The sequence below is a fragment of the Pseudovirgaria hyperparasitica genome, assembly GCF_010093815.1.
Source record: "Pseudovirgaria hyperparasitica strain CBS 121739 unplaced genomic scaffold EJ05scaffold_10, whole genome shotgun sequence".
NCBI lineage: Eukaryota > Fungi > Ascomycota > Dothideomycetes > Acrospermales > Acrospermaceae > Pseudovirgaria > Pseudovirgaria hyperparasitica.
Window position 1 is genome coordinate 1,008,679 of NW_022985558.1, and position 22,870 is coordinate 1,031,548.

Genomic DNA, 22,870 nt, shown 5'->3' on the forward strand with positions numbered 1-22,870 from the left:
TTCACATTGTCATGATCGACCGGTGAACGATAAACGCCAGTCACGGCTCGATCTTGGCATTACTTATATCTCTGGGTTGTCAAATCCTGAGATTCCTTCAGTCTAATACCTTTCGCTAATATGTGCTCTAGACATCGCGGCACAGAAACCTTAATTTCGGCAAACTATGAATACACATGTCACAGGACTTGTTGGGGATTGACATGTAAACGCACATACCGGATTCGGAAAGGTGGTCCTATTGTGGCATTGGGGCGAAAAGGGAGGCAAGAGTGCTCATTCGGAGCTAATCAGCCCGAACTGGCTACCTTTCACCCTGAGCCGAGCCCCGAAGATCCGGAGAACAACCACCCAAAGTCGTTTTGCATATATAACCCGCCCTCGACCTCGGGATACCTACAAACTCTGACCACAGTGCGGATCATGATCATCGCCGCAATGCAAGGCTACGCTATCCGTTAAGAAAAAGGTTTCTTCCACGAGTAAGCTGTGCGCCCGCTCAGACAGGCTGCGTGCAACATTCACCGAGATGTTCTACCCACCGGACGCACGCGTCCGACATTGCCAGGCGCGCGTGGCCCAGGAAGCGTTCTTGATGAGCCTTAGATGAACGGACGAAAGGCATCTCTGCCTCGTGGCACAAGAAAGTCGTTGCGTAATATACTTGCAACCTGTACGCTTCTACACGTGGCTATCTGCTTGTAACACTGCCATGCAAGCTTATATTGCACTCCACTATAGGTGGTATTGTGGGGTACAGTATATGAGTTTATATATGACTTGACAGTAGCGATTTCTTTCTTTTCCGTATCGCTGGGTCGTTTTCTTCTTTTCCCGTCTTCAGGTGAAACTTGTCTCATCAGCAGATATGAGGTCGTCGACGCTTTTCGTTGCAGCCGTCATGGCTCTCGAGTCTCTGGCCGCGCCGGGCGGGTCTCTTGAGAAGCGTGCCCCTGTTGTGTATCTGGCGGGAGACTCGACTATGGCGGAGAATGGCGGTGGTAGCGGCACTCAAGGCTGGGGCCATTACTTACCCTACTCGCTCTCCATATCTGTTGTAAACAGTGCTATTGGCGGTCGGTCTGCGCGTAGCTACACCGTTGAGAGTCGCTTCCAGGCCATTGCCGACAAGGTCAAGTCCGGTGACATTGTCATTATCGGTGCGTATACTATCCGTTCCAGCCATTCAATTCCATTCCTTCATCACTGCGATCAACGACTGTCCACAAATGGGTTGAGGGCATCACTTGTTTTCGCCAATCATCTCGTCTCCAAGTCCTCTACCTCCCTAACCCTACCCACCAGAATTTGGCCACAACGACGGCGGCTCCCTCACCCCAACCGACAACGGCCGCACCGACTGCCCGGGCGCCGGCTCGGAAACATGCACCTCGACCTACAACGGCGCAACCGTCACCGTGCTGACATATCCCGCATACCTCCAGAACGCCGCCAAACTACTCATCTCCAAAGGCGCCAAGGTAATCATCTCGTCTCCCACGCCCAACAACCCCTGGGAAAGTGGCAGCTTCTCCTACAGCGCGAGCCGCTTCACAACATACTCCAAAGCCGCCGCATCGGCGACCAAGAGCAGCTTTGTCGATCACGGCCAGTACACGGCGAATATCTGGCAGAGTCAGGGGAAGAGTGTGGTCGATGCGTTTTTCCCGAACGATCATACTCATACGAGTGGACCGGGGGCGGATACGGTTGCAAAGGCGTTTGTGAAAGGGGTTGCGTGTGTAGGAAGTGCGAATCCATTAGCAGCATATGTGAAGAATTCGACGGCGAGTATTCCGGGGTCGTGTATTTGATATGAATCAAACAATGGACGCCGATTTGTATATATGAGAATTGCAATTCCGAATAAACAATCTATGTTTACAGAACTATCATCTCTTAGCCTGGCGTTGTGGAGTAATTAATCATACATATGTTGAGTAGCGTTGTGCTTGGTAGGTGAGGATTTTGCATCAGTTTAGAAGACAGATGAGACGGTACCAAAGCCCGATGAAAATTTCTGCAAAAGTAATAAATGATAGTTACAAGAAGATAAAAAATTCACCACTGTCGTTCGCCAGGAATCTGACCCCCCCCCTTTCTTTTCTTGCGCCCCCATCTCGAACCCTACCATCTTGAAACCTGACAGTCTCATCGTACCCAATCCTTCTGTTATTCTCCACTCTAACAAGCTGACATCGACTCCTTGTAGATGCAAGCATCACTCGGCCCGTCACTGACCTCCGTCGGCTCATTGCCGGGTGTCGTGCCTTTGTACTCCACGCACACTTTCTTGACACTGCTGACGCAAGTATTTGCGTCGATGGTAGATGTGTCGCCAAAGTTGCTGTTGATGCCGGTGAGCACCTTGCCCGACGTTGCAGAGACATTCTTCAATACGACATGGCGCTCGGCGGACTTCTTGCAGTTGCCACAGCTGCGGTACAGCTTTCCAAAGTCCACGGCCGTGAAGCCGTCGATGGTGACGGTACCGGCGCCATTGTGCTGGATCACCTTGTCCGAGGCTCCGGTTGCGCCGCCGCCGGTGATGGTAGCGTTGCCGTCGCCTTTGAGGGAAAGGGCATCTGTAGACACGGGTGAGTATATAGCTTGGCACGGAAGGATGATGGGAGAGGAGATAGTATGGTAAGGGGGAGAGGGAGGTGTACCTTCACACACGGCCGCCCACCAAACGTTCTCGATAGTGCAGCTGCCCTCGCAGTGCACGCCCTCAATCTGATCGCTGCCGATGATGGCATTCTTGAGTGTGGCCCCGTCGGCGAGGATGAAGACAGCGTCGGAGTCGTCGCCTTCGTCCTGGCCAGTGCAGGTCACGCCGCGGCCATATGTCTTCAGGCCACCATCAAACGTGCCCGAGATCTCCTTAGCCGCATCGTAGGTGACGCTGCCCTTGGAGGCAGGGATGGGGAAGGATGCGCGCTTCTGAAAGACAGAGTGGGTGTTTGCAGTGATGCCGGCTTTGCCAGAAGAGGGGATGGCAAGCACAATGGCAGAAAGGGAGAGAATGAGAGTGGCGAGTCTGGAGTTCATGATGGCTATGTTGGATATAAGATAAGACTTAATGCTTCCTCTGAGTTGAAATGTGAAGTGAAGGATTGGTCAGACCGCTAGGGTACAATAATGAATGAATTGAAGACGAAACTCAATTGAAATGTAGAAAGAGTGTGATGGTTGCTGAGTAGAGAAAAGCGAATGTCACGAAGATCAGAAGCTCCTTTATACTTCGCGATCCTCAGTATGCCACATCATCTCCTTTGTTCCACAAACATGACTTAATCAACAAAAGTGGTCCTTAAACAAAGTAAAAAGATGACGGAGATTCCATGTAGCAGCCACATGGGATGCAAGGAGCCGCACTCCACGGCTGTCTGCAGGCGTCGCAATATCCAAGGCAATAAGGATCAGAGCAGATTCCATCTGTTACCAAGTTAGATGAATGTGGCGTAACAATGAAAACTGGGCTAATCTTTTCACGGCGGAGATATCGCATATATTCGGAAATTCCAGACTCGTGAATCCACTCGAACTAGATTGGTAGAGAGACTCATGACTGTCCATAAGGCTCCATCTGACAGACATCAAAGCAAAGACCGACGACAGTGGCGGAGACAAGAGGTTTTGCCAAGACCGGTAATGCTTCTGCATCAAGGAATTTACCGGAGACACATGAAACAGTCTGGGACCACAACTTCCAAGCCAGATCAATCTATACGAGAACGCCAGCAGCGGCACTGCAGTGGGAACACGATTCGAACAACAGCCGTAGGCAAGAGACTTAGTCCTAAATTTTCCTTGGGTCGAATTGTGAGGTGTACGCACATAGCGACGCAGGATATATTGTCGGACATGCACACTGGCAAGAGTCGTGGAGATGCGACGATAGTGACTGACCAACACGACAACAAGGGCACGTCTTGCAGTGACAAGTGATACCACGAAATCCAGATTCGTGGCCATACGGTGTCTTCACCCCGCAGGTGCAGGTTATTCTTGCTATATTCGATCATAGGCATGTAGCTACAAACAGCTCGGGTGTATCTGTCATAGTTGTAGTGCTTAGTAGTCATCGGGCATTGAATGTTCGAATAAAGCAATATCGATTAGAAGAACCTATGCGTAATGAGCGATCAGAAGTCTGCGCACATGTGTCAGACATAATCAAATAGAGTCGGCAGTGGAGTCGACACTCAAGTCCCGATTCGCGACGGCTAGTGCTCAAATTGTGGGGAGAGTGATACTGGACTCAGATATGTCGTGAGGAGTGGATTCTACGATACAACCACGTACCTCTGGTGCCGGTGCCTTGTGCATTGTGACTCGTGAGTAGAGGATCTGAGTCGCAAAAGCAGAGAACAGTACTTCTACACCAACAACTCGACAACTGTACCTACGCAAGCTATCACGATTGGTGGGATCTTGCGCCCCACGAACCAGGTGCCTGGACCAAGGAATACAATCCCTGATAGGTGCACCTGAAGGGGGTTCCTGGGGGACTAACGATTCATTGAGCTTTGATACTACTTTCTGTAAAGCAGTTCCCACTATCAGAGTGGTGTTCTTAGCTCTGATGATAAGTCACCTCAGTGCCTAGGGGCTGGTCGTGCTTTCAACAGGCACCTGCATGATTGTGTTACCTAATCCGTCAGCTGAGAGGTACGAGGCTCTGTGCATGGACCCCGTTCATTTGTTTCCACTGCGGTCCAAAATTCCCTGTACGTAGGGCTCGGAGAAGCTGCTTCGTCGAGGAGTAGCCGAAACGTGGAATGAGTAGTCATTGGTACCGGAGACATTCAGAGGTACGGTGAAACTTGGAAGTACGTACTTCTCCGGCTTATTTACTTATTCAGATCATAACGCGATAACGATGAGTCGCTCTGCAATGATAGTGGTCGCAGCGCTTGCTTCCACGAGGAAGACTCCAGTAAATCAGTATAAATAGACACAAATATCAAGGTCCAGGCCTCAGTAGCCATCTCCCGGTTTCCACTTCCGACCGGAGTCTAAAGCTCTGGCTTGTGGGTCTTGACCTCTGGTCTTCGCTTCGGCAACTTGTGCCCATACAACTCTGGAGGCCTCCTTGATCTTTCTTTCAAGCTGGTCCTTTACTCCGATTGCCGGTTTGCTCATCTCATCTTTCGATTCTTCAAACTCTTTGGTCCAGGAGCTCAGAGATATCTGCATCAGCCGCATATCATTCCAACGATCGGTGAAATTCTTATATGCTTCATCACCACCAAAGCACACGCCGTAGCCGTCACAGTAACATTTGTCCATGGCCTGACACACTACGGGAGTGTATTCCGTGAATATGTAGTGCCAGAGATATTCCCAAACTCTCCCAGACACCAGATCGTGAAGTGGTGTATTGATGATCCATTGTCGGTAAGCTTCGAGCCTCTCGATGGGAACCTTCAAGACAGCCTCCTTGGACAGAGCGAACTGTGCACAGCATGGTGTCGCTATAGTCTCAGGAACGTCTCTGTTTGGGAATATTTGCTTGAAAGCTAGTGCAAGTTCGCGTTCTTCGGGCTTCGAGATGTCTGTACGATTCGATGGGTCATAGGGATGCATCCAGTCAGGACAACCTGTGGAGGCAACTTAGACGTGTCTTCAGCAATCAAGATGTAATATCAACGCACCTGGATCCCAATGACAGCGCATGTTGAAGTAACCCTGACGCTTTACGTGTGGTGCACTGAGAGCACGGAGCATTTGAGCTGCGTCGGAAGCGAAGAGATCATTGTTATGCCATGCAATCTTGTGTGCATGCATGAATGCCATGACATCCGGTAGATTGTCATAGTTGTCGATCAGGTATGTCAGATAGACCATACCCTCGTGGCCCTTGTTCATGGGAACTGTAAATTCTGCAGTTGGGTCATCGACTTTGTATATCACACTCTTGACATCTGGAACGTCTTTCTCCAGCCAGCTTGTGTCTTCGTCCTTTGTACTTGCTATGACAACGACTTTGGATAGGTTGTCTGGTGGTAGGTTGCTTGGTGGTGCTGGTATACCAGATATGCCTCCTGTAAGCGGGCCATTGGCATTAATAGGAGTCGCAAGAAAGATACGCGTCTGGAAAAGGACGAGGAATATAAAGACAAAGACGACGACAATGACAGGCCGTCTAGATGAGATCATTGCAGATTGGGCAGGATTATCCCGCAGTGTGTAATTATGTAAAAAGACACGGACGCGTTGTTTTCTGAGTTCTCTGGGGATAATGAAACTTGGTGGTCGGGGCTTTCACCGGGAGTTGGTGGGGAAGAGGGAAGAGAAGAGGGAAGAGCCGCAGGAGTCCAGACTGCACGGGCGGACGAACGACGCGCGCTTCGGATCGCCAGCCCCAGCTGGTTGGTTCTAGCGGTCTATTAATTATAGTTTAGGGATCCCTCCATCTTTAAGCAACGAGAAGGATGACTTGGCTGCTAGGCGTCTCTCTGTTGTGCATACGACAAACAAACTCCCCACTGCCATGGTGCTTGTTCAAGAGCTCAGACATGAACACGAACCACCTACTGGGTGAGCAAGGAGAGGAAAAGCTATTTCATGCCTGATTGCCACATCGTCCAATCTTCCATCACTGTCAAGTGCCATCTCACTCTCATTGATCATCAGCAATCTCACCTAAGGCTGCGCATTTGACCTGGATCCTTTTTCCAATTCCCTTCTTTTGCACTCTGCGATGGAAGAGCAGATACACGACTCGTCATCACGCGCGCCTGCTCGATGATCCCTCGTCTTGAAGCCTCAGGCAAACAACTACAAGCAACTGAAACGTCTGTCCGGGAAGAGATTCCTTCGTCCAGGGATTCCAAACAGCGGAAAATGTCAGAAATCATGCCTTTTACAGAATTTGCCAGTCTGTACCAAGGTACGTTTGAGCCCCATGGTGGACAATGGCTATGGAATTATGGCTCTCCGATACTGATCGTCGACTCGCACAGCGGTGGCTGTGTTGATCTTATGAAAAGTGGAAACATTACCCTAATTTGCCTTCAGGCGTTCGCCGTTTTTTTTGGCTCGGTCCCTCATCCTTTGTGACAACACAAGCAGTATTCGAGCAGCGAGTCTTTGAACGTCTCGATCTGATGACACTTGGCTTGAGGCTTCAACACGCTCGTGGCTGTGTCTCTATCTATACTGTGATCGGCTCGCATAACACTGTCCTGGCTGCGCAGAGCAGTAGGGGTCATATGCTAACATATGTCACACCCATTTCAGCCCCAGTCTCGACCACTCATAGTCTAGAGCCTCAACCGTTTGAGTTATAGTATCACTAACTAACAGCCCTCGCGCTCTCTGAGTGGCTGAAATAGACTATGATGCTAGTCTCCGTAGGTCCTCCAAATATGTTTCAAAGCATACAAGCTGGGCATAGAAGGGGGCCAGAAAAGCAATACCAGACTCCCGTCATCCAACATTCCCTTTTATCTCGATTTGCCCCTTCTTCCTCCGCATCACAGCGACATATCAACCAAGCCAATGTTGTTCTGATACAGCAACAGTGGTCACGCCGTAACCACAAGCAATACCAAATTCTCGACCATCCGTCGCTTCCAATCACTTTGCGTCGTTCTTTCCTCTACTGCGATTCTTCATGATCACGATGTATTCGTCACATCTCCCACGGATTTTTGTTCTCTCCCTAACGATCTATGGCGTAGTCTATGGGCAAACATGCTATCGTCCGGATGGTAGTGAGTCTGGAGACACGCCCTGTCAGTCAGGCGACGGCTTGACAGTATTTTGTTGCCCATCTGGCTCAACATGTGTTGCCGACCCAGGACCGATCTGTCTAATGTCAAACGGAGGGTACCTCCGTGGTAGCTGTACGGCGCAAGACTGGACCACTGACGATTCTACTGCGTGCCCGAAGTTCTGCTTAGGTGCGTACCAAGAAAGGACCCATTACCAACAACCTACATGCTAATACACACGCAGCGAAAGATTCAAACCAAGAGGTTGAACGATGTGGATCTTCCAACAACTTCTGCTGTGGTTACGACTCGGACCAGAACCTCTGCGACTGTAATCCCAGAAACAATACGTTCGCTCTCGATTCATACGCACCGATCCAAATCGTCAGCTCGATGACCTTGCATCCAAGTTTCACCTCAGAAGCCCCCTCACAGTCATCGACTCTACCGCCCTCATCAACACCCACTGCAGCCAGCGAAACACCCACCGCAGGGAGCGAAACACCCGGTGCACAAACGACTGGCTCCAGTGCACCTACAGGATCGCCAACACCCGAAGCGTCTGCGTCTTCTGGCCTGAGCACAGGCGCCAAAGTCGGGCTGGGCGTCGGCATTCCGATAGGCGTCGCTTTCATTGCTGTACTCGGCTGGCTTGCCTGGAGACAGCGCAAGAAGACCCACAGCGCACCAATCAGTGAGCTCCAGGGTCAAACCCAACAACCGCAATTCTCTCCGTATCCGGTGGAGCAGAAGCCCGAGTGGATGCAACACCAGGGCGCGTATGGCCAAAACAACTCCTATGCGAAGACAGCGCCGGTGGAGGTAGATGGAAGTTCCGCGCCGCTGCCGTATGGTGCTCAGGGACCGCCGGCGCCGGTGCATGAGATGCCCACGCAGCAGAGGTGAAGAGAGGGACACAACTTTATTGATGTTATAATTAGCGAACATTGCTGTAAAGTTGAACTGGCAAGCCTTTAAGCTATCCTTTCGGCTAAAAGGAACCTTTCTTAGCGTCTTTTGACAGAACTGCCATTGCAGACTTCTCTTTCCTCAATATACCAATCTCACGATACGAAATATGCCGACTGATTTCGTCGACATTGATGTTCTACTTAGCCCTGACAAGTGTTCTCCGGGCGTGTGGCCACGCTCACACTGATTAGTGCTCACATATTGATTATAGTCGATCTCGCCATATGTTTCTTCGTGCCAGTGCCCAACACCTGCGAAGGATGAAGACGCAGCGACTATCAACGAGAAAGCAAATTCAAACATAACCTCTCCCCTAATCATTGCAACCTGTCCACATGTCATATCCTCTCCCAGATAAAAAAACCTCTCTCCATAGTAACGCACTACAACAAACAGCATAGCGAGCTAGCACACTTCAAGCACGGTACATCATCTCTCATAGAAATACAGCTCTGGAACGGCTATACTCTTTAGTCTATAACACTTGATTGACACACACGCGTCTTAGTTGAATTTCCCCGTTTTCAAGACCCTATCAGTTTCTGTAGATAGATGTGCGTGGACCTAGAGATGCTCGAGGAGGTTTCTCGGAGAGCCCGCAGGTGGTCACTATTATATCTCCTTGGGCGGAGAAGGATTTTATTAATCTTGAAAGCATAGAAAGTCGATAGCTAGAAGAGCTTCAAGCTATTTATTATACTAATACATATAAATATTATAACGACTAGACGGATTCTAGTTGATATAGTAAGTAAGTATATACTAGAAGAATGGACTCTTAGAGTGTGTTCACTTCGCTGACTTGAGGTGCAAGTGGCTACGTGACTATTATGCACGTGCATAGTTCAAATCAGCCGCGAAAAAAAATGGAAAAGGAAATGCCAAACAGCGGAATTGAACCGCTGATCTTATCATCTCGTGGTAGTACAAGTGATACGCGTTACCACTGCGCCAGTCTGGCTTTAATTGACAAGATTTGAATTAGATTAAATATACAGTTATGTCAAGCTTGTGATATAAGATTGGAAGAAGACTGCAGAAAGAGTCCTAGCTGGGTATGGTGACTATGGTGACGTAGCGGCCTAGACTACCTAATTGGGACTAGCAGCTGGCCTAGCCGACCCCACTTCTCCTAGTCTCTATTTTATTCCTACGGGTTCTCATAAAAAGATACTAGTCCCCGCTAGCGTCCTCACCAAAACCACGACTAAAAAACCACCTTTTCCCTCATAATAAATTAACCACGCCCTTAATCAAAAATCTGTTCCGATAAATCGTGCTCCTAGCTACGCCGAGTAATTCTATATACTTTTTATAACTTGTAGGCGCGGCGTCGCAGACGAGTTCCAGTTACAAGCCTCTGGTGTCGCGTTTAGTAGCAGCTTGAAAATTCGCACGTCTTAGCCGTGGATTTTCCGGCGTGCCTTAGTGCCTTAGTGCCTTAAATTAAGACTGCACGCAGTCTGCCGGCCGCAGGCCACCCTAGTCTTTCATATATACTTCTACATCCGATCGATGAGCTCACAACTCTAATTATCTAATCTGCAAGAACCATGAAACCGGCACTGCTTGACGTCAAAGTGGAGCATACAACAAGCACAGGAAAACAATGCATTACGCGAGCCTCCGGCTTGTATTCTCTGCTATTAAGCACGATCATCTCACGAGTGAAGAATTCATCGACGTGCTATTTGAAACAGCAGACAAGGGTGGTGATTCAACATACACCGACGACGCGGGCAACTTGATTCTAAAGGTCGCCCAGGAGTCAGAGGATGAGGGGAGAAAGCGGGATAACGATGTACTTGCAATGAACTTTGCGCGAGAACGCTGCACTCGCGAAAGAAGGAGGTGAGACAGCAACAGACATAGACTATTCTGGTTAGGCGGGCGAACAGCTTCAAAATGGCAACTCCTTCGCGCCACATAGCGTCGATCCGGCTCCCACAAGTTCTATACACGTTAGTTACGATCGACACGTCCAAGACACAAGTCTGTATTAGCTACGATCGATAAATGAAAGGCTGGCTGAAAGTTCGACTATTGTCGGCAATCACAACAACAATGACTTCATTACGACGGCAAAGACTATCCTCAGGACAAAACTTTATATCGTTAGCACAGTTGTACCAAGTACTTAATGGAAGGCAGTCTCGCCCCGTAGAAGAGAAGTTTCAACCACGATTTCTACTGAAACGTTGATCAGAACCTCATCCTCCAGATTCTTTCACAATGCAATACCAATCTGTTCTCACGCTCGTCCTCGCTCTTGCATCGCTGGGCGCCGCCCAAGGTGCTATCTGCCCAGATAACCGTGTTCCTCAATGTTGTGCCACTACGATAGTGGATGTCTTGGGAGTCGTAGACCTCGAATGCCAGCAACGTAAGTGGAAACTTCTCAATCTGCATCTGCTGCCTTGCTAAAGTAGTTCAGCACCTGCAACACCGACTAGTGCTGCTGATCTGCAGAGCATGTGTGTCATGAGCGGAAGAAGAGCGAGATGCTGTGCTGTACCTGTTGTAAGTTTCGATATCACAAATTTCGCACTCTCATATAGATAGAAGCTGACCTGACTCTTTTCAGGCGGGGCAAAGTTTGGTTTGCGCAGACCCTTGAGCTCAAGCGTAATAGAACAGTTATACTCTGGGCGGGACATTGTAATTTAGAACAATAGAAAATATTCATTGAATGCGCTTCACACAAGATCAGGGAGATCATGTAAAACTTATCATTCTTTGCAGAACAGGTGGCGGTTGGATCGTTGAACCTTGATAATATTGCATACAATGCGCCATGAGTACTACGCCACACACTGCCATGAATATCTCATGATATCATGATGCTAGAAGAGTTTATTTTCTCTTGTCTCATGTGAGAAGAGCAGGATATGCACCATATACTTTGTTTCGAGCTCCAGCCAATGAGCTTCATTCTGCATAGTAGCCACCCCAACTAATTGGTGGACGGTCACGAGTCTGGGAATCAGATTTTCCGTATCCCCAGGTTTCTCCACATCTGAACTGATCATGTAGCCTCGAATATATTGACCTATGTAATGGCCTGCATAGGTTTTTGAACCATGGAGACGATACTACAGGTCCTTTGTGGGGTATCGGTGGATCCATGACCAGATGGCTGTACTTAGCAGATGATGGCACCCGTTTTAAATGTTCTAGTGGCTTTGCATTTAATATAATGAGGTACAGCGCCGGGAAGAAAGGGCCGTGGAGGACACCTTTTTCCCGCAATGCAGTTGCTTTGGTCGCAAACGTTGCATTGTGCGCTGTTATAGCTGGCGAAATTCCTAAATCTTTGCATGCTATTTGCCCAGATCGAAGAGTTACACCCGCATCAAATCCAACGTGAACTCCAGCATTGACAAGATGAAGTATTCAACCTTCGTGCTACTCGCGACAGCAGCTTGCGGTGCATTGGCAGCACCAACGACGCCTGTACCATCAAAGACTCTCGAGAAGAGAGCAGACTACTGCGGACAATGGGACTCCAAGGTAACAGGGACCTATACGATATACAATGTAAGAGGATGATGAATCAACATTGTGTCGAAGCTAATGTTTTCAAGAACCTCTGGGGCATGAGCGCAGCAACCTCTGGCTCACAGTGTACTGGCGTCGACAGTCTGAGCGGTTCTACAGTCGCTTGGCATACAAAGTGGTCGTGGGCTGGAGGTCCTTACAGCGTCAAATCATATGCCAACGCTGTGGTCAAAATGACAGCTACTCAACTATCAAAGTTGACTTCGTTGGCCACCACATGGAAGTACTCGTACAGCGGTTCCTCACTCATTGCCAACGTAGCGTATGATCTGTTCACCAGTAGCTCGACTGGTGGCTCTGCAGAGTACGAGGTCATGATCTGGCTGAATGCTCTGGGTGGTGCTGGCCCAATCTCGTCGACTGGAACTAATATCGCTACACCCAGCGTTGCCGGTAAAAGCTGGAAGCTCTACTACGGCCTGAACGGGTCAATGAAGGTGTATAGTTTCGTGGCGAGCAGCGCCATTACAAGCTTTTCAGGCGATCTTATGGACTTTATCAAGTATCTGGAAAGCAGCCAGGGTCTTCCAAGCAGCCAGTATCTCCAGAGCATCGGTGCCGGAACTGAGCCTTTCACGTATGTTCACATTTTGTATCATTCATTGTAGCTCGACTAATACGATCTGCAGAGGGTCCAACGGCGTCTTGAGTACAACAGCGTATAGCGTTGTGGTGAAATGAATGGAATTTTTAGTCAAAAGCCCTGTCCAATCGTCGAAGGAGTAGCCTTTTAGTAGTATTAGTATGGTGTGTTTGTGCATTAAGCGATGTATACTTACACACTTCTATAGTTTCTCACATCCAAATCTAAAGAAATGATCAATAAGAACTTGCCTGATAGCCTTGATACAGGAAGACAGATTGACCGAAAAGTGAAGTCTCTTGAAGAATGAATACATTAGACTCAGTTCATTGTACCCTAATCACGTAGGGGGACTTTTCGGGGGAGTAACCTTCATTTTGATCCACGAGGAATGCACCAATAGCAACCATATGAGTCCGTATATATATGTTTCCATCTAGATCGCATCTATTTTTGTATTTTGTCGTACTGGAATAGGCCCTTGCGACCGCGCATTTGTCCAAAAACGTCGTCAGATTCTATGCAAGATCTGTCCAAATAGGACCATGGTTTAACACTAGTTCCGGAGCGGTATTATCAGAAGAAGCTTGTCTGAAGATTTTCCTGCTTCCACAAGTCTTCTAGACGCTATCACTAGCTATATTCGGTAATGTGTATGTCGTAGTAAGCAAGGCTGTCCAGTTTAGTCTCCATAATTTTCAGCGACTTGAGCTGTTGTGGGCTGCTGTGACTAAGCACCTTATCCTTACGTGGCGGCTCTCAAGAAGACTTAGTGACCCTGCGAGACTGTAATTTTGGAACTGATGTCAGCTTTGAAGTGATCCCCTCGTCGAGGTCAGCTTGTCTTCCAGATTACTGCGAGAACGAAGAAAAGCGGACGTAATGCGCGAGACGGGGCCGTATCTTGCCAGTCGTTTGTGATTTATCGGTGATAGGAAGTCATTGCCCGGCTGGGTCACTCCAGTATCTCACGTTAAGACCGGTGACTTTTCAGACCGTCGGGTGAGCCGGAAGTGCAGATGGAAACGAATATTATATCTGGTCAACAGGTGGTTAGTGGGAAATGAGAGTGGGTGGTTGCCAAGTGTTGTGCTTTTCCGTAGTCTTCTCGTCACACTAAGGCGAGTGGAGCTGTTTAAAGCGGATATGAACATTAGTGCGTGATGTCGTCACTGGTAGGCCGTATAAGCGTTGAAAGAAGAAAGTGTGTGTTGGTGGAAAGGAATGGCGAAGAAGCATGCGAGTGGAAGTTCACGGATTCGCTGTGCTTATGCGATCATTGTTCAGTAGCTGGATGCCAGTCCTGTTAAGGTTTAGTACATCTCACTAGCGGCTCGGCCCAATCTCAACACCTCATGGCTTCTATCTACATCTATTTTTGCATATTGGTAAATATCCTGCGTATATTGAACGAAGCGGTGTGAAAGTCAGAGTATCACAAAAGCCTTACCAATCCTTCCGCTACTCAAGATACCTGTTTATCAATAGTACTACATTGGAGTAGTGATCATACTATGTCAGGACTACAGAAGCTGCTGGAATCGCCAACGCAGGTATCTCTTCGAGGTCGAAATGGCTTATATCATCAGGCTCCTCTGCCTATCTCCCAAAGAAGATGATGACTTGATGGGTAGTAAGCAAGACCGTAAAGAGCCCGGGGAAATAGCAGGCTACGAAGCATTAGCTTGCCAAGTTCTAGAGAATATACTTCATGTTCGGAAACGGTCGAATATAGGAGCGCCTAATGACAATTGTCATCTTAAACAACAACTGCGGACCTAATAGAGCGATCTGGACCAGACCTGCATACTCGTTATCGGCAACGCCGTGATGCAGATACACAGGAAACTTATGACATACAATCGGGAAGCAAGTCGTAGCGGAGCCGAAGTATCTGGACCATTCCGAGCATTTTATGACACCTTAGTTGGACTCAAGATTCTGACCTCACCCCAGTTACCATAGCATTACAGACTCATCATCTGAATCCTATGTCTCGTGATATATCGTAAGCAGAGTATCGGCATTCATCTCATTCCTAGTATAAAGAGAGGTTGTCGATCGCTATCAATGATCTCACTAACACTAACATATCAATATCACATCCATTCAATATTCCAAACGCAATACCGATACAGCCCTTCATCCCCGGGTCTCCACTCGATTGACGATACCGTCAAAACGAAGCAGACGCAGCATTCACGTAGTCTTTCAACTGGCCCCGACAGCCGCGAAGATACCGCCCACGAGGGTCTTGTCGAAGATCACCAGTCTCTCACGAAAGCCAACATTCAAACCAGCAACAGAGAGACTAGAGAGTCTGACCAGCAATTAGTTGCATCCCAACACTTCAGAACCCACCAGAATACTCGTGAACCAACGCGAACTCCGTCTCAAAACCAGTCCGAAGAAAAAGGGAAGACAAGTCCTGTGAACACCATTTATCAGAGCACCGAAACTTCGCGCCATACCGGAAAGCAAAATACCAGGAGCAGCATGCCTCAATCATCCTCTTCTTCAGGTTCCTCGGGTAGTTCTTCGTCGAGCCAATACCCGCTACCATATGCTCCATTTCCTTTCCCTATTCCTCCAGGCCAGGGGCAAGGACAACAGGGTGGACAAGGACGCTAGTCTTCTTCCCAGACTCTGTATGTCACGAAATATGTAGGATTATATGGTGTCCATCAATTGGAACACTTTCATGATGCGATAAAAGAATGTTAAAGCATGAATAAGTATTAGAAAGATGCTTGGGCCCACGTCTGTGTATGACTACCGATGAAAAAGAGATGCGTCGATAGGCTCTTATAGTCCTGTCTCATTTTATTACTGTACATTAGATACACTCATTTATAGATAGACTTCCCTTGATATATCTAGTTTGTTAGACAGCTATATCAATACAGCCCACCAGAGCGATGTGACCGATACCTATGACACGATTCTGCTTTTTCTGGTTTTAACCACTTGCCATGAGTCATGGAATACAAAGTTAAATCCTTTCGAACGCCATATACTATTGATACACACGCAAGCTGCTTATATGCTGGGGATACAACTAATAACACATGTCAGTCTAAATTAAGTCTTATTCTCCAAAACTCCATTCTGCTGCGTATGCTGAAGCTATATGTAAATTCGATCCTATCGAAATTGTGCCTAGACTGCGCTGTACCCGCCTCTGCTGCTAGAGAGAGACCCAGTAGCCCGTCGTGCCCAATCTTTCAGAAGGTACGGCAGATCTCGGATCGTGTCACCATGAGGTAACAGATCCCAGCCGCGGGCGCCATAACGGCTGTAGTTTAGCCAAGAGCCAAAGACGAGATATGCGGCGACACTAAGAAATAGGCTGATAGGTCACGTCAGTCGAGGTCAGGCAGTGGCGAAGACGGGTGTTCGATACTTACACCACGATGAACCAAGTGAAGAAGCCCCAAGATCCATTGGACTTCTTAGGCACGTCACGTTCAGCATTTTCGCAGGCATACTTGGTGTGCCACTCAAGACGCAGAACGTCCATCTTTTTTCCCCCTGGCAGCTCTCGCTCGTAGCTCTTGTACTTCAGAGGCCTGCTGTCGTCTTGCTGGTCACCATCGTCGCTATCATCATCCCCGTCGTTGTCGCCGCCATTGTTTTCGTTATCGTTATTGTCGTCGTCGCCCCCATCGTCATCGCGTCTATTTTTCGCCTTGGGTGACTTAAAGTGAGGATCAGTCTCGCCTAAACCGTCGAGGCCGTCAACATCCGGATCGCAGATAAATTCGATCAGAGCTCGTTGGGGTGTGCCTCCGCTTCCTTCCATTGGATGACGACCGCCATTCATTTCCAACCTTAGCCCATCCTTCTTAGAGTCTTCGTGTGAGTCCGAATCTTTTAGTCGTGTCCATTTCGCGTCCTGATGGCCACCGTATGAGCTCGCGAACTGCCCGGCAACAGATACGACTTCGTCTACAATGGCACCTGATGGGTTGATCAGATATTTCACGCCACAAACTAACATTGGTTAGGAAATGGTTCGTCATATATGATTACACTAATAATGGTGACTTACTATTAGCACCCTGTTTGCATTGGCTCAAGTCATCATCGGATTTCTCTTTTATAAGGGGACTGCATAAGTCCAAAGTGAAAGTCTGGTTGTGAATACTTTCGCCTGGGATCTTCTGTTCCCTGAATACAGTATGCGCGCCCTTCAGTGCCGATAGATCGTAGGGAACATCGTTTATACGGATGTTTGGGCAGTCTATGCTACTTGCGGCCGATACAAGGGTCGGAAGAAATAATAGAGCAGATAATGGAAGGTAGTCTTCTCGCGTAAATCGCATAGCTGGCGATGCGATATGGTGAGGCTTGAGAAGAAGCTGGGCAAGTAAGGGTGATCCGGATCAGCCCACGGTGAGGTTAATGGCAGAGGGAGATAGATGTTGGCTTTGAAAGGCTTTGACAGGCTTGAGGACAGTGGCAGGGAAAGCTACGACGATGTAGATGACTCGGAAAGAAATGTAGATGATGTTGCGTGTTTGGCAGGGTACTTACTAGCATTTCATCGTGCGGACGCGCGATTCGACGAGGCTGGTGCCAAGCTTTAGCAGATCTGATGACGCACGGCTACCTAGGTTGGATCTGTTCTCATATCCCACATTTTACGCACGGCATCGAACCAGGCTTATGGTCCTTGCTACGAGCAAACAATCGATGGACCACTCGGCAATTGTTAGATGTGCGTCTTTCATGCTCCCCGTGTGGGCTGTAAATTGGACTATTCATGGTCCATCTTGGATCTGTAGACAAAACAATAGATGCATCATGTCCTTTTGGCCCCAAGCAACCGTTATTGAGATCAAAGGATATGTACAAATACTACTGGATACAATAAATAGAAGTTCGTTCGAGGAAGTAATGTTCAGAGCATCTGCTAGATACCCAATAATTAGGTCTTCTGGGCTGAAGAACTGCTAAAAGAATTCCTGTATACTTTGAAACAAAGCACGCTTATAGTACAGTACCTTCGTACGTTCAAGAAGCCTGAGAGATGGCATGCCTTGGTTAAGCACCTATTCAGTTGTTTATAAACTTGTTGATTATGATGCTGTGTAATTATAGTCACAGGGACAAGCTTCATGGAGATGTCAAAGTAAGCCAGCTGTGTGATAAGTTACCGCACTCTCCGTTGTCGATAATGTATGCAGTATTTGGCATGAAGTACATGGGCACTTGGCTTGGTATCGCGGAGCCTGCAATAGTGAAGCAGATTTCTACGGACGAAAGGTTTGCTGGCGACCTCATTTATCTTCTAAATGTGGGCTTTGCACCGTGCCCGAATCTTAGATTCAGCTTCAGCTTTCTATCTCTTGTCACTTCTACTGGCGTCGTAACTTCGCCAATTTCTTCATCGGCTTCAGAAGAACTTCCTATAACCTCATCATCGGCCTTTGGATCGTGCGACTTGTCTTGTTCATCAGTTCTATCTGCCGCAGTGTCGACCATTCCGTGGTCGCCCTCTGTGTCTGTTGTCTTGGACGCTATAGCAGATTTGGAGGGTTTCAGGCCTTTTGGCAAAAATCCTTTTGGTGTACCCCATTTGATCACCCAGAAGTCATAGTCCCTAGGAAAGTGATGGGCATCGATGACATGTAAGCGGCGCTTTTGTGGCGTTGAACATACGCGAATGCAATTTTCGACCAAGCAACCATACTGCGTGCATGTATTAGAAAGCAGCTCATTCGGGAAGAGGGGGAGCTGATATTCCGGTGATACAGGCCACAATCAAGCTTACATACCGTCTTTTCTCCTCTGTTTCTTTTCTCGTCCATGATGGGATTATGGTGTTCGGAAAAGTGTAGGTTGAGATATAAGTCGGACGGGAAAGTGCGGTTACATTCATTACAATGATGTGAATGTACTTCGTGATGATGTACTTCGTAGTCCTCGTATGAATAGAAGTTATGTGCCTTCTTGTGGGGGGCCAATGTGCATTGAATAATGGGTTGATTCTCGATATCCTGATGTGTGGTCTCTGAATCGCTGTGTTGATATTTTGCCGGACTTGGCTGATCAGCCACGCCGGAAGAGTCGATGGATAATCCAGATACTCCATCCAGAACGTTGTCATCTGAGTATCGTCTTTTCATCATTGTAGATCGAGTGTGTAGATATGTTTCGTATTTACACGTGACAAGTGAAAAGGAGCGTGCGATGTTACTCCATGACAAGTGTGAGATATTATATAGTAAGTGTGGGTGCCTTGCAAGGCACAAATAATTGTGGCCTGACGCATGAGCTCCGCTCCGATGGTACTGGAATGATCACCAACTCCATAGAGTACCACCGTTACATCTTTTCTCCTCCAAAACACGGCACGCGTCGAAGCCGTTCACGCGTAGCTGCCACACGAATCGCTTCTTACGATATACCCTGCCTCGCACTTCTCATTCCTGGGAATCTGCTGCCATCCATGGATCGCAACAGCAGCTTCGGTTGCACGCAGTCCCGCTCGCACGTCTGACGCCCACACGGCCTTGAAAGAACGGCCTAATGAACTTACACGTCGTCTATCATGACAGATTCCCGCGAACCTCCATTTGAGGAGGTGTTTCTGTTAGTAGCTTTCTGGTATAAGCCTTGCACCACTGACCTCTGCTATAGGCTTGTGCGCAATGCCCAAAAGAACCTTGTTACAAAATGCGCCGACCGGACCGTAACGAACTCGGATTTGACGGCTCTGTTATCAAAGTGAGCTCCGCAGTCGGTTTACACTATTGTGTTCTCACTTACGCCTTCAGATATCGCGTCGATTGTGAGAAAATCATATTCAGCAATTTCGTCCTCGCGACCGAATATAATATCGAGGTGCAGCTCTGGAACACACATATCTCGGTCAATGACCGCTTCAGAAAGCAGGTGAAAAGGGTAAGCTAGCTATATACGGGAAACTATGTCGCTCGGCTTATCTACCATCAGCTACGAGAAAGCGGAAACAACCTCATCGTGGAGAGACGTAAACTGCTTAAGGAATATCTGGAATTCATCAAATCCAGCCAGTTGTTCTACCGCTCATACATACTTCGCTTGGACCAGATATATGGTGGCATCCCAGCTATTCGGAAAGAGGCGCAAAACTGGAAGCATGCAGGTGGGGGATTGTCTTGCACTGTGCCCGTTATCAGTCTGCTGACAGTACTTAGATGTCAAGGCTACCTCCCTGGGAGCGCCATCCGCAGAACTCCGAAGATCTTTAAGGAGATCATGTTACTTCACGCTCATACGCCTCGGAGACCTATCCCGGTATCGAGCATCTGACATAGATCAGAAGCCGAACTGGAGCCCAGCTGTTGGATATTATAATTTAGCAATTGAGGTCAACCCTGATGCCCCCAATGCGCACAACCAGCAGGCTATCATATCTCGCTCCGAGAACGACCATTTCAGAACTTTGTATTACCTCTACCGATCTGTATCCACCAAGGATGGTCCCGATGCTGCCGGCAATATGGCTGGCAATCTTACATTAGTTTTCAAAAAATTCCGAACTGCATGGGAAAAAAGGGAGCCGATACATAGTCGAACAACACGAGACGGTAACCCGGCTGTTCGCGCTTTAGTGGCTTGGTTCATCCATTTGCACAGCAAATGTTACGCTGGCGAGGACTTCAATGAACACGATGAGTTAGAGAGTGAAGTGACGAGCCAGCTTGCGGTCCAGATCAAAGAGAGACCGCTAGAGGGCAATTTACACAAAATGGTACTTATTAACATGTCCGCGGAATACTTTGCGACCACAAAACTCAAGGAGTCAAGTCCATCTATCTATAAGGCATATTTTCTGTTTCTTCGACTCAACGTCAAGACCTTCTTCACTCTACTGCAGACACTACAGTCAGAATTAGAACGTCTGAACGAGGGCAGTGGGCGCCAAGACGTCAAGAGTCACAATAGCTCAGGTCAACAGAGGCTATCCGACAGAATCACGGTCGTTGCGAAAAGGATCCTGCCTGCTGTCCGCCTTTATAGCGTATGGTTTCGTCGGAATTGGGCGATCTTAGAAACAAGGATTGCGGACTTTTCTAATTCTACACTGACTGAGGTCGACGTAAGAGAGCTGTTCAAAGCCTACACTAGCACATTGACCCTCTTAACGTCCGCATTCCCGGTCGAGGAGCTGCCCGGCGCTGCAGAAGATTACCTCCTTGAAGAAGACGCCGACACGATTGGATATGCACCTTTGATTTCCACTAAGACCAGCAGAAACTGGTACAAGAACGACGAATTGAAGAAGAAGTGGTCCGATTCAGGGGTTGAGCGACATCATCCAAATCAAGAAATGTTGACAAGGATCCGTGATCTACTTATTGACGGCCTTGAACTGGCACAGGAAAAGGTCAGTATTCTAGCTCTTCTTGATCCTCATTTTCCTCTGCTGCCGTAAATGCTGACAAGAATTTTAGAACGCGCCTATAGATGTCGTCGATCGAAGATTTGTTTACCGTGAGGCTGGTGTTCCCTCAGAACAGCTTGCCAGCCCTCATAGCAAAGCTGCGACTTCCCCTGACATAATGATCGACATCAATGACATTCCGCGACCCTTGGGAGGACCGGTGTTAGCGGACGACCAAGCGTCTCAAAGCGTAGCTCCTTCAGAGACCACTTCCGCGGTTTTGTCAAAAGATACTGCAATGAATCGGATGGTGGATAATCTAGTGGGTAGTGGCGTCGGTGATGATACTCTAGAATCGCTTCAGGAGATTGATGAGAATTTGCCTCCAACCCCACCGGCGCAAACCTTCCAGGACACGTCGCTCGTGAACAGCCATAGTTACGGCATGACGCCAATCACAGCCCGCGATTTAGTAAACACTGGAGACAGTTATTCGCGTCTTCACGCCGGTACCGACCCTGTACAATTGTCGACCATAAAGAAGACACCAGGCTCCCCGTCAGTTCGTCAAGTTCATGCTCTTCCTTCGCTTCCAGACCAGTCTGGAATCTGGAACCCCACCTACCCGATGTCCAATCCTGGCTCTCCGTATCTTGGAAATGCTACTGGTCTTACGTCTCGTAATTCGACGACAAGCTTGAATGCGTTCCACCGTAGTTCGCATTCTCGCAACCCGTCAACGAACTCCAACGCGTACGGCCCTGCTTATGACCCCTGGAGCAGCTCCGTCACTTTACCCCAGACTTCTAGTACTGCGAAGCTAAATGGTGGGAACCAGCAATTTGGCAATTATGCTAATGGCTCCCCAAATCCCCAGTATGATCCTGCTATGGCGAGTTCATTCCTGTTTGGACATTCAGCCTGGAGCAGTCCGGCATCTGGTGCCGAGCGACAGAGAAGATCGCTTGGACGGACACCTCCGAATGGCCAAGGCGGGTGAGAAGCTTCGTATCGAATGTGTGTTGAACATCATAAGCTATATAGCCTCGCGCCGCCATGCTCTCGTGTACTCTGGTTCGACTATCGTGCTCATGACACACCAGCCTGTCGTATCTCCGAGCAACGATTCTATCTGTGGCTGTGTTTTATGGGCCACTTCCAAGACCTACCTCGTGTCTGCGGATTAAATATTCGAGATACTGAAGCTTCGGGGAGCCATTGGCATGCGACGCCGCGATCGAATTTTATGATCGTCCGAGGTCGTTCCTTGGGATATCCGACCATGTCGCAAGCAATCATCGTATTGAACCTAAGGTCAGCCTGTACAGCGGGAATCCTATACTGTCTCACATCAATTTGTCCAAAATAGTTTTTTCACGTCTTCGGTCTGACTACAGCAGTGTCGTGGCATATCAGCCGTTTGCTGCCTGAAGTACACCTCTGGTTTTTTTACTTCATCTTTCACACCGTCTTTCTTCGATGGAGTCGTTAGATATAAGTGCAGGTCTACAAGATCGTGATTATATCATACGAGCCTTCGTAAAGTTAGTCCAATAGAATGCTTTACGCCTGAGCTGATGCATGATGTTTATCGTAAGGTACTGTTTACGTAGTAATACTCAGGCACCTTTCTAGCTTAGTACGAACTACGTCAGCCAT

The 22,870-nt window shown here is 48.3% G+C and overlaps 10 protein-coding genes and 1 non-coding gene across 11 annotated transcripts; 6 read left to right on the forward strand and 5 right to left on the reverse strand.

Annotated features, from left to right (window-relative positions):
- Window positions 1-868: 868 nt before the first annotated feature.
- EJ05DRAFT_440350 (secreted rhamnogalacturonan acetylesteras-like protein) lies at window positions 869-1,814 on the forward strand (the record flags this gene model as incomplete). Its single annotated transcript, XM_033741926.1, has 2 exons — window positions 869-1,160; window positions 1,306-1,814. The coding sequence occupies 2 exons, from the start codon at window positions 869-871 to the stop codon at window positions 1,812-1,814; spliced, it is 801 nt and encodes a 266-aa protein (XP_033599562.1).
- Window positions 1,815-2,184: 370 nt separating this feature from the next.
- Window positions 2,185-3,051, reverse strand: EJ05DRAFT_440269 (pectate lyase; the record flags this gene model as incomplete). Its single annotated transcript, XM_033741922.1, has 2 exons — window positions 2,185-2,585; window positions 2,670-3,051. The coding sequence occupies 2 exons, from the start codon at window positions 3,049-3,051 to the stop codon at window positions 2,185-2,187; spliced, it is 783 nt and encodes a 260-aa protein (XP_033599563.1).
- A 1,932-nt stretch (window positions 3,052-4,983) lies between these two features.
- On the reverse strand, window positions 4,984-6,165 carry EJ05DRAFT_493519 (uncharacterized protein; the record flags this gene model as incomplete). Its single annotated transcript, XM_033746127.1, has 2 exons — window positions 4,984-5,606; window positions 5,661-6,165. The coding sequence occupies 2 exons, from the start codon at window positions 6,163-6,165 to the stop codon at window positions 4,984-4,986; spliced, it is 1,128 nt and encodes a 375-aa protein (XP_033599564.1).
- A 1,117-nt stretch (window positions 6,166-7,282) lies between these two features.
- Window positions 7,283-8,702, forward strand: EJ05DRAFT_56020 (uncharacterized protein). Its single transcript, XM_033749754.1, has 2 exons — window positions 7,283-7,913; window positions 7,969-8,702. Exons 1-2 carry the CDS (start codon window positions 7,625-7,627, stop codon window positions 8,628-8,630), a joined length of 951 nt encoding a protein of 316 aa, XP_033599565.1. The 5' UTR covers window positions 7,283-7,624; the 3' UTR covers window positions 8,631-8,702.
- Window positions 8,703-9,575: 873 nt separating this feature from the next.
- EJ05DRAFT_t50 lies at window positions 9,576-9,657 on the reverse strand. The gene has a single exon. It is a non-coding gene; the product is annotated as a tRNA-Thr (tRNA).
- Window positions 9,658-10,305: 648 nt separating this feature from the next.
- On the forward strand, window positions 10,306-11,347 carry EJ05DRAFT_539186 (uncharacterized protein; the record flags this gene model as incomplete). The annotated part of the gene is made up of 5 exons (XM_033749501.1): window positions 10,306-10,547; window positions 10,720-10,829; window positions 10,903-11,079; window positions 11,131-11,216; window positions 11,281-11,347. 5 exons carry the CDS (start codon window positions 10,306-10,308, stop codon window positions 11,311-11,313), a joined length of 648 nt encoding a protein of 215 aa, XP_033599566.1. The 3' UTR covers window positions 11,314-11,347.
- A 604-nt stretch (window positions 11,348-11,951) lies between these two features.
- EJ05DRAFT_56161 (endoglucanase A precursor) lies at window positions 11,952-12,937 on the forward strand (the record flags this gene model as incomplete). The annotated part of the gene is made up of 3 exons (XM_033749755.1): window positions 11,952-12,233; window positions 12,281-12,831; window positions 12,884-12,937. The coding sequence occupies exons 1-3, from the start codon at window positions 12,081-12,083 to the stop codon at window positions 12,933-12,935; spliced, it is 756 nt and encodes a 251-aa protein (XP_033599567.1). The 5' UTR covers window positions 11,952-12,080.
- A 1,472-nt stretch (window positions 12,938-14,409) lies between these two features.
- Window positions 14,410-15,468, forward strand: EJ05DRAFT_539187 (uncharacterized protein; the record flags this gene model as incomplete). Its single annotated transcript, XM_033749502.1, has 3 exons — window positions 14,410-14,470; window positions 14,794-14,845; window positions 14,976-15,468. The coding sequence occupies 3 exons, from the start codon at window positions 14,410-14,412 to the stop codon at window positions 15,466-15,468; spliced, it is 606 nt and encodes a 201-aa protein (XP_033599568.1).
- Window positions 15,469-15,570: 102 nt separating this feature from the next.
- Window positions 15,571-17,364, reverse strand: EJ05DRAFT_511854 (uncharacterized protein). The gene is made up of 3 exons (XM_033748274.1): window positions 16,889-17,364; window positions 16,245-16,830; window positions 15,571-16,186 (listed from the first exon to the last, which is right to left on the reverse strand). Exons 1-3 carry the CDS (start codon window positions 17,160-17,162, stop codon window positions 15,997-15,999), a joined length of 1,050 nt encoding a protein of 349 aa, XP_033599569.1. The 5' UTR covers window positions 17,163-17,364; the 3' UTR covers window positions 15,571-15,996.
- Window positions 17,365-17,660: 296 nt separating this feature from the next.
- On the reverse strand, window positions 17,661-18,752 carry EJ05DRAFT_477343 (uncharacterized protein). The gene is made up of 2 exons (XM_033744230.1): window positions 18,618-18,752; window positions 17,661-18,531 (listed from the first exon to the last, which is right to left on the reverse strand). Exons 1-2 carry the CDS (start codon window positions 18,648-18,650, stop codon window positions 18,124-18,126), a joined length of 441 nt encoding a protein of 146 aa, XP_033599570.1. The 5' UTR covers window positions 18,651-18,752; the 3' UTR covers window positions 17,661-18,123.
- A 402-nt stretch (window positions 18,753-19,154) lies between these two features.
- EJ05DRAFT_56280 (uncharacterized protein) lies at window positions 19,155-22,514 on the forward strand. Its single transcript, XM_033749757.1, has 5 exons — window positions 19,155-19,434; window positions 19,483-19,746; window positions 19,798-19,969; window positions 20,022-21,214; window positions 21,282-22,514. The coding sequence occupies exons 2-5, from the start codon at window positions 19,519-19,521 to the stop codon at window positions 22,209-22,211; spliced, it is 2,523 nt and encodes an 840-aa protein (XP_033599571.1). The 5' UTR covers window positions 19,155-19,434; window positions 19,483-19,518; the 3' UTR covers window positions 22,212-22,514.
- Window positions 22,515-22,870: the final 356 nt, after the last annotated feature.

Excerpts from the sequence above, each read along its gene's own strand:
- EJ05DRAFT_56020 (XM_033749754.1), top strand. The coding sequence starts at position 7,625 with ATGATCACGATGTATTCGTCACATCTCCCACGGATTTTTGTTCTCTCC. Across the intron at positions 7,914-7,968 it reads GTGCCCGAAGTTCTGCTTAG|CGAAAGATTCAAACCAAGAG; the intron begins GTGCGTACCAAG and ends ATACACACGCAG.
- EJ05DRAFT_511854 (XM_033748274.1), bottom strand. The coding sequence starts at position 17,162 with ATGCGATTTACGCGAGAAGACTACCTTCCATTATCTGCTCTATTATTT. Across the intron at positions 16,831-16,888 it reads ATGCAAACAGGGTGCTAATA|TTTGTGGCGTGAAATATCTG; the intron begins GTAAGTCACCAT and ends AACCAATGTTAG. Across the intron at positions 16,187-16,244 it reads TTCACTTGGTTCATCGTGGT|CCTATTTCTTAGTGTCGCCG; the intron begins GTAAGTATCGAA and ends GTGACCTATCAG.
- EJ05DRAFT_477343 (XM_033744230.1), bottom strand. The coding sequence starts at position 18,650 with ATGGACGAGAAAAGAAACAGAGGAGAAAAGACG. Across the intron at positions 18,532-18,617 it reads GAAACAGAGGAGAAAAGACG|TATGGTTGCTTGGTCGAAAA; the intron begins GTATGTAAGCTT and ends ACATGCACGCAG.
- EJ05DRAFT_56280 (XM_033749757.1), top strand. The coding sequence starts at position 19,519 with ATGCGCCGACCGGACCGTAACGAACTCGGATTTGACGGCTCTGTTATC. Across the intron at positions 19,747-19,797 it reads TCAGAAAGCAGGTGAAAAGG|CTACGAGAAAGCGGAAACAA; the intron begins GTAAGCTAGCTA and ends ATCTACCATCAG. Across the intron at positions 19,970-20,021 it reads GCAAAACTGGAAGCATGCAG|ATGTCAAGGCTACCTCCCTG; the intron begins GTGGGGGATTGT and ends GACAGTACTTAG.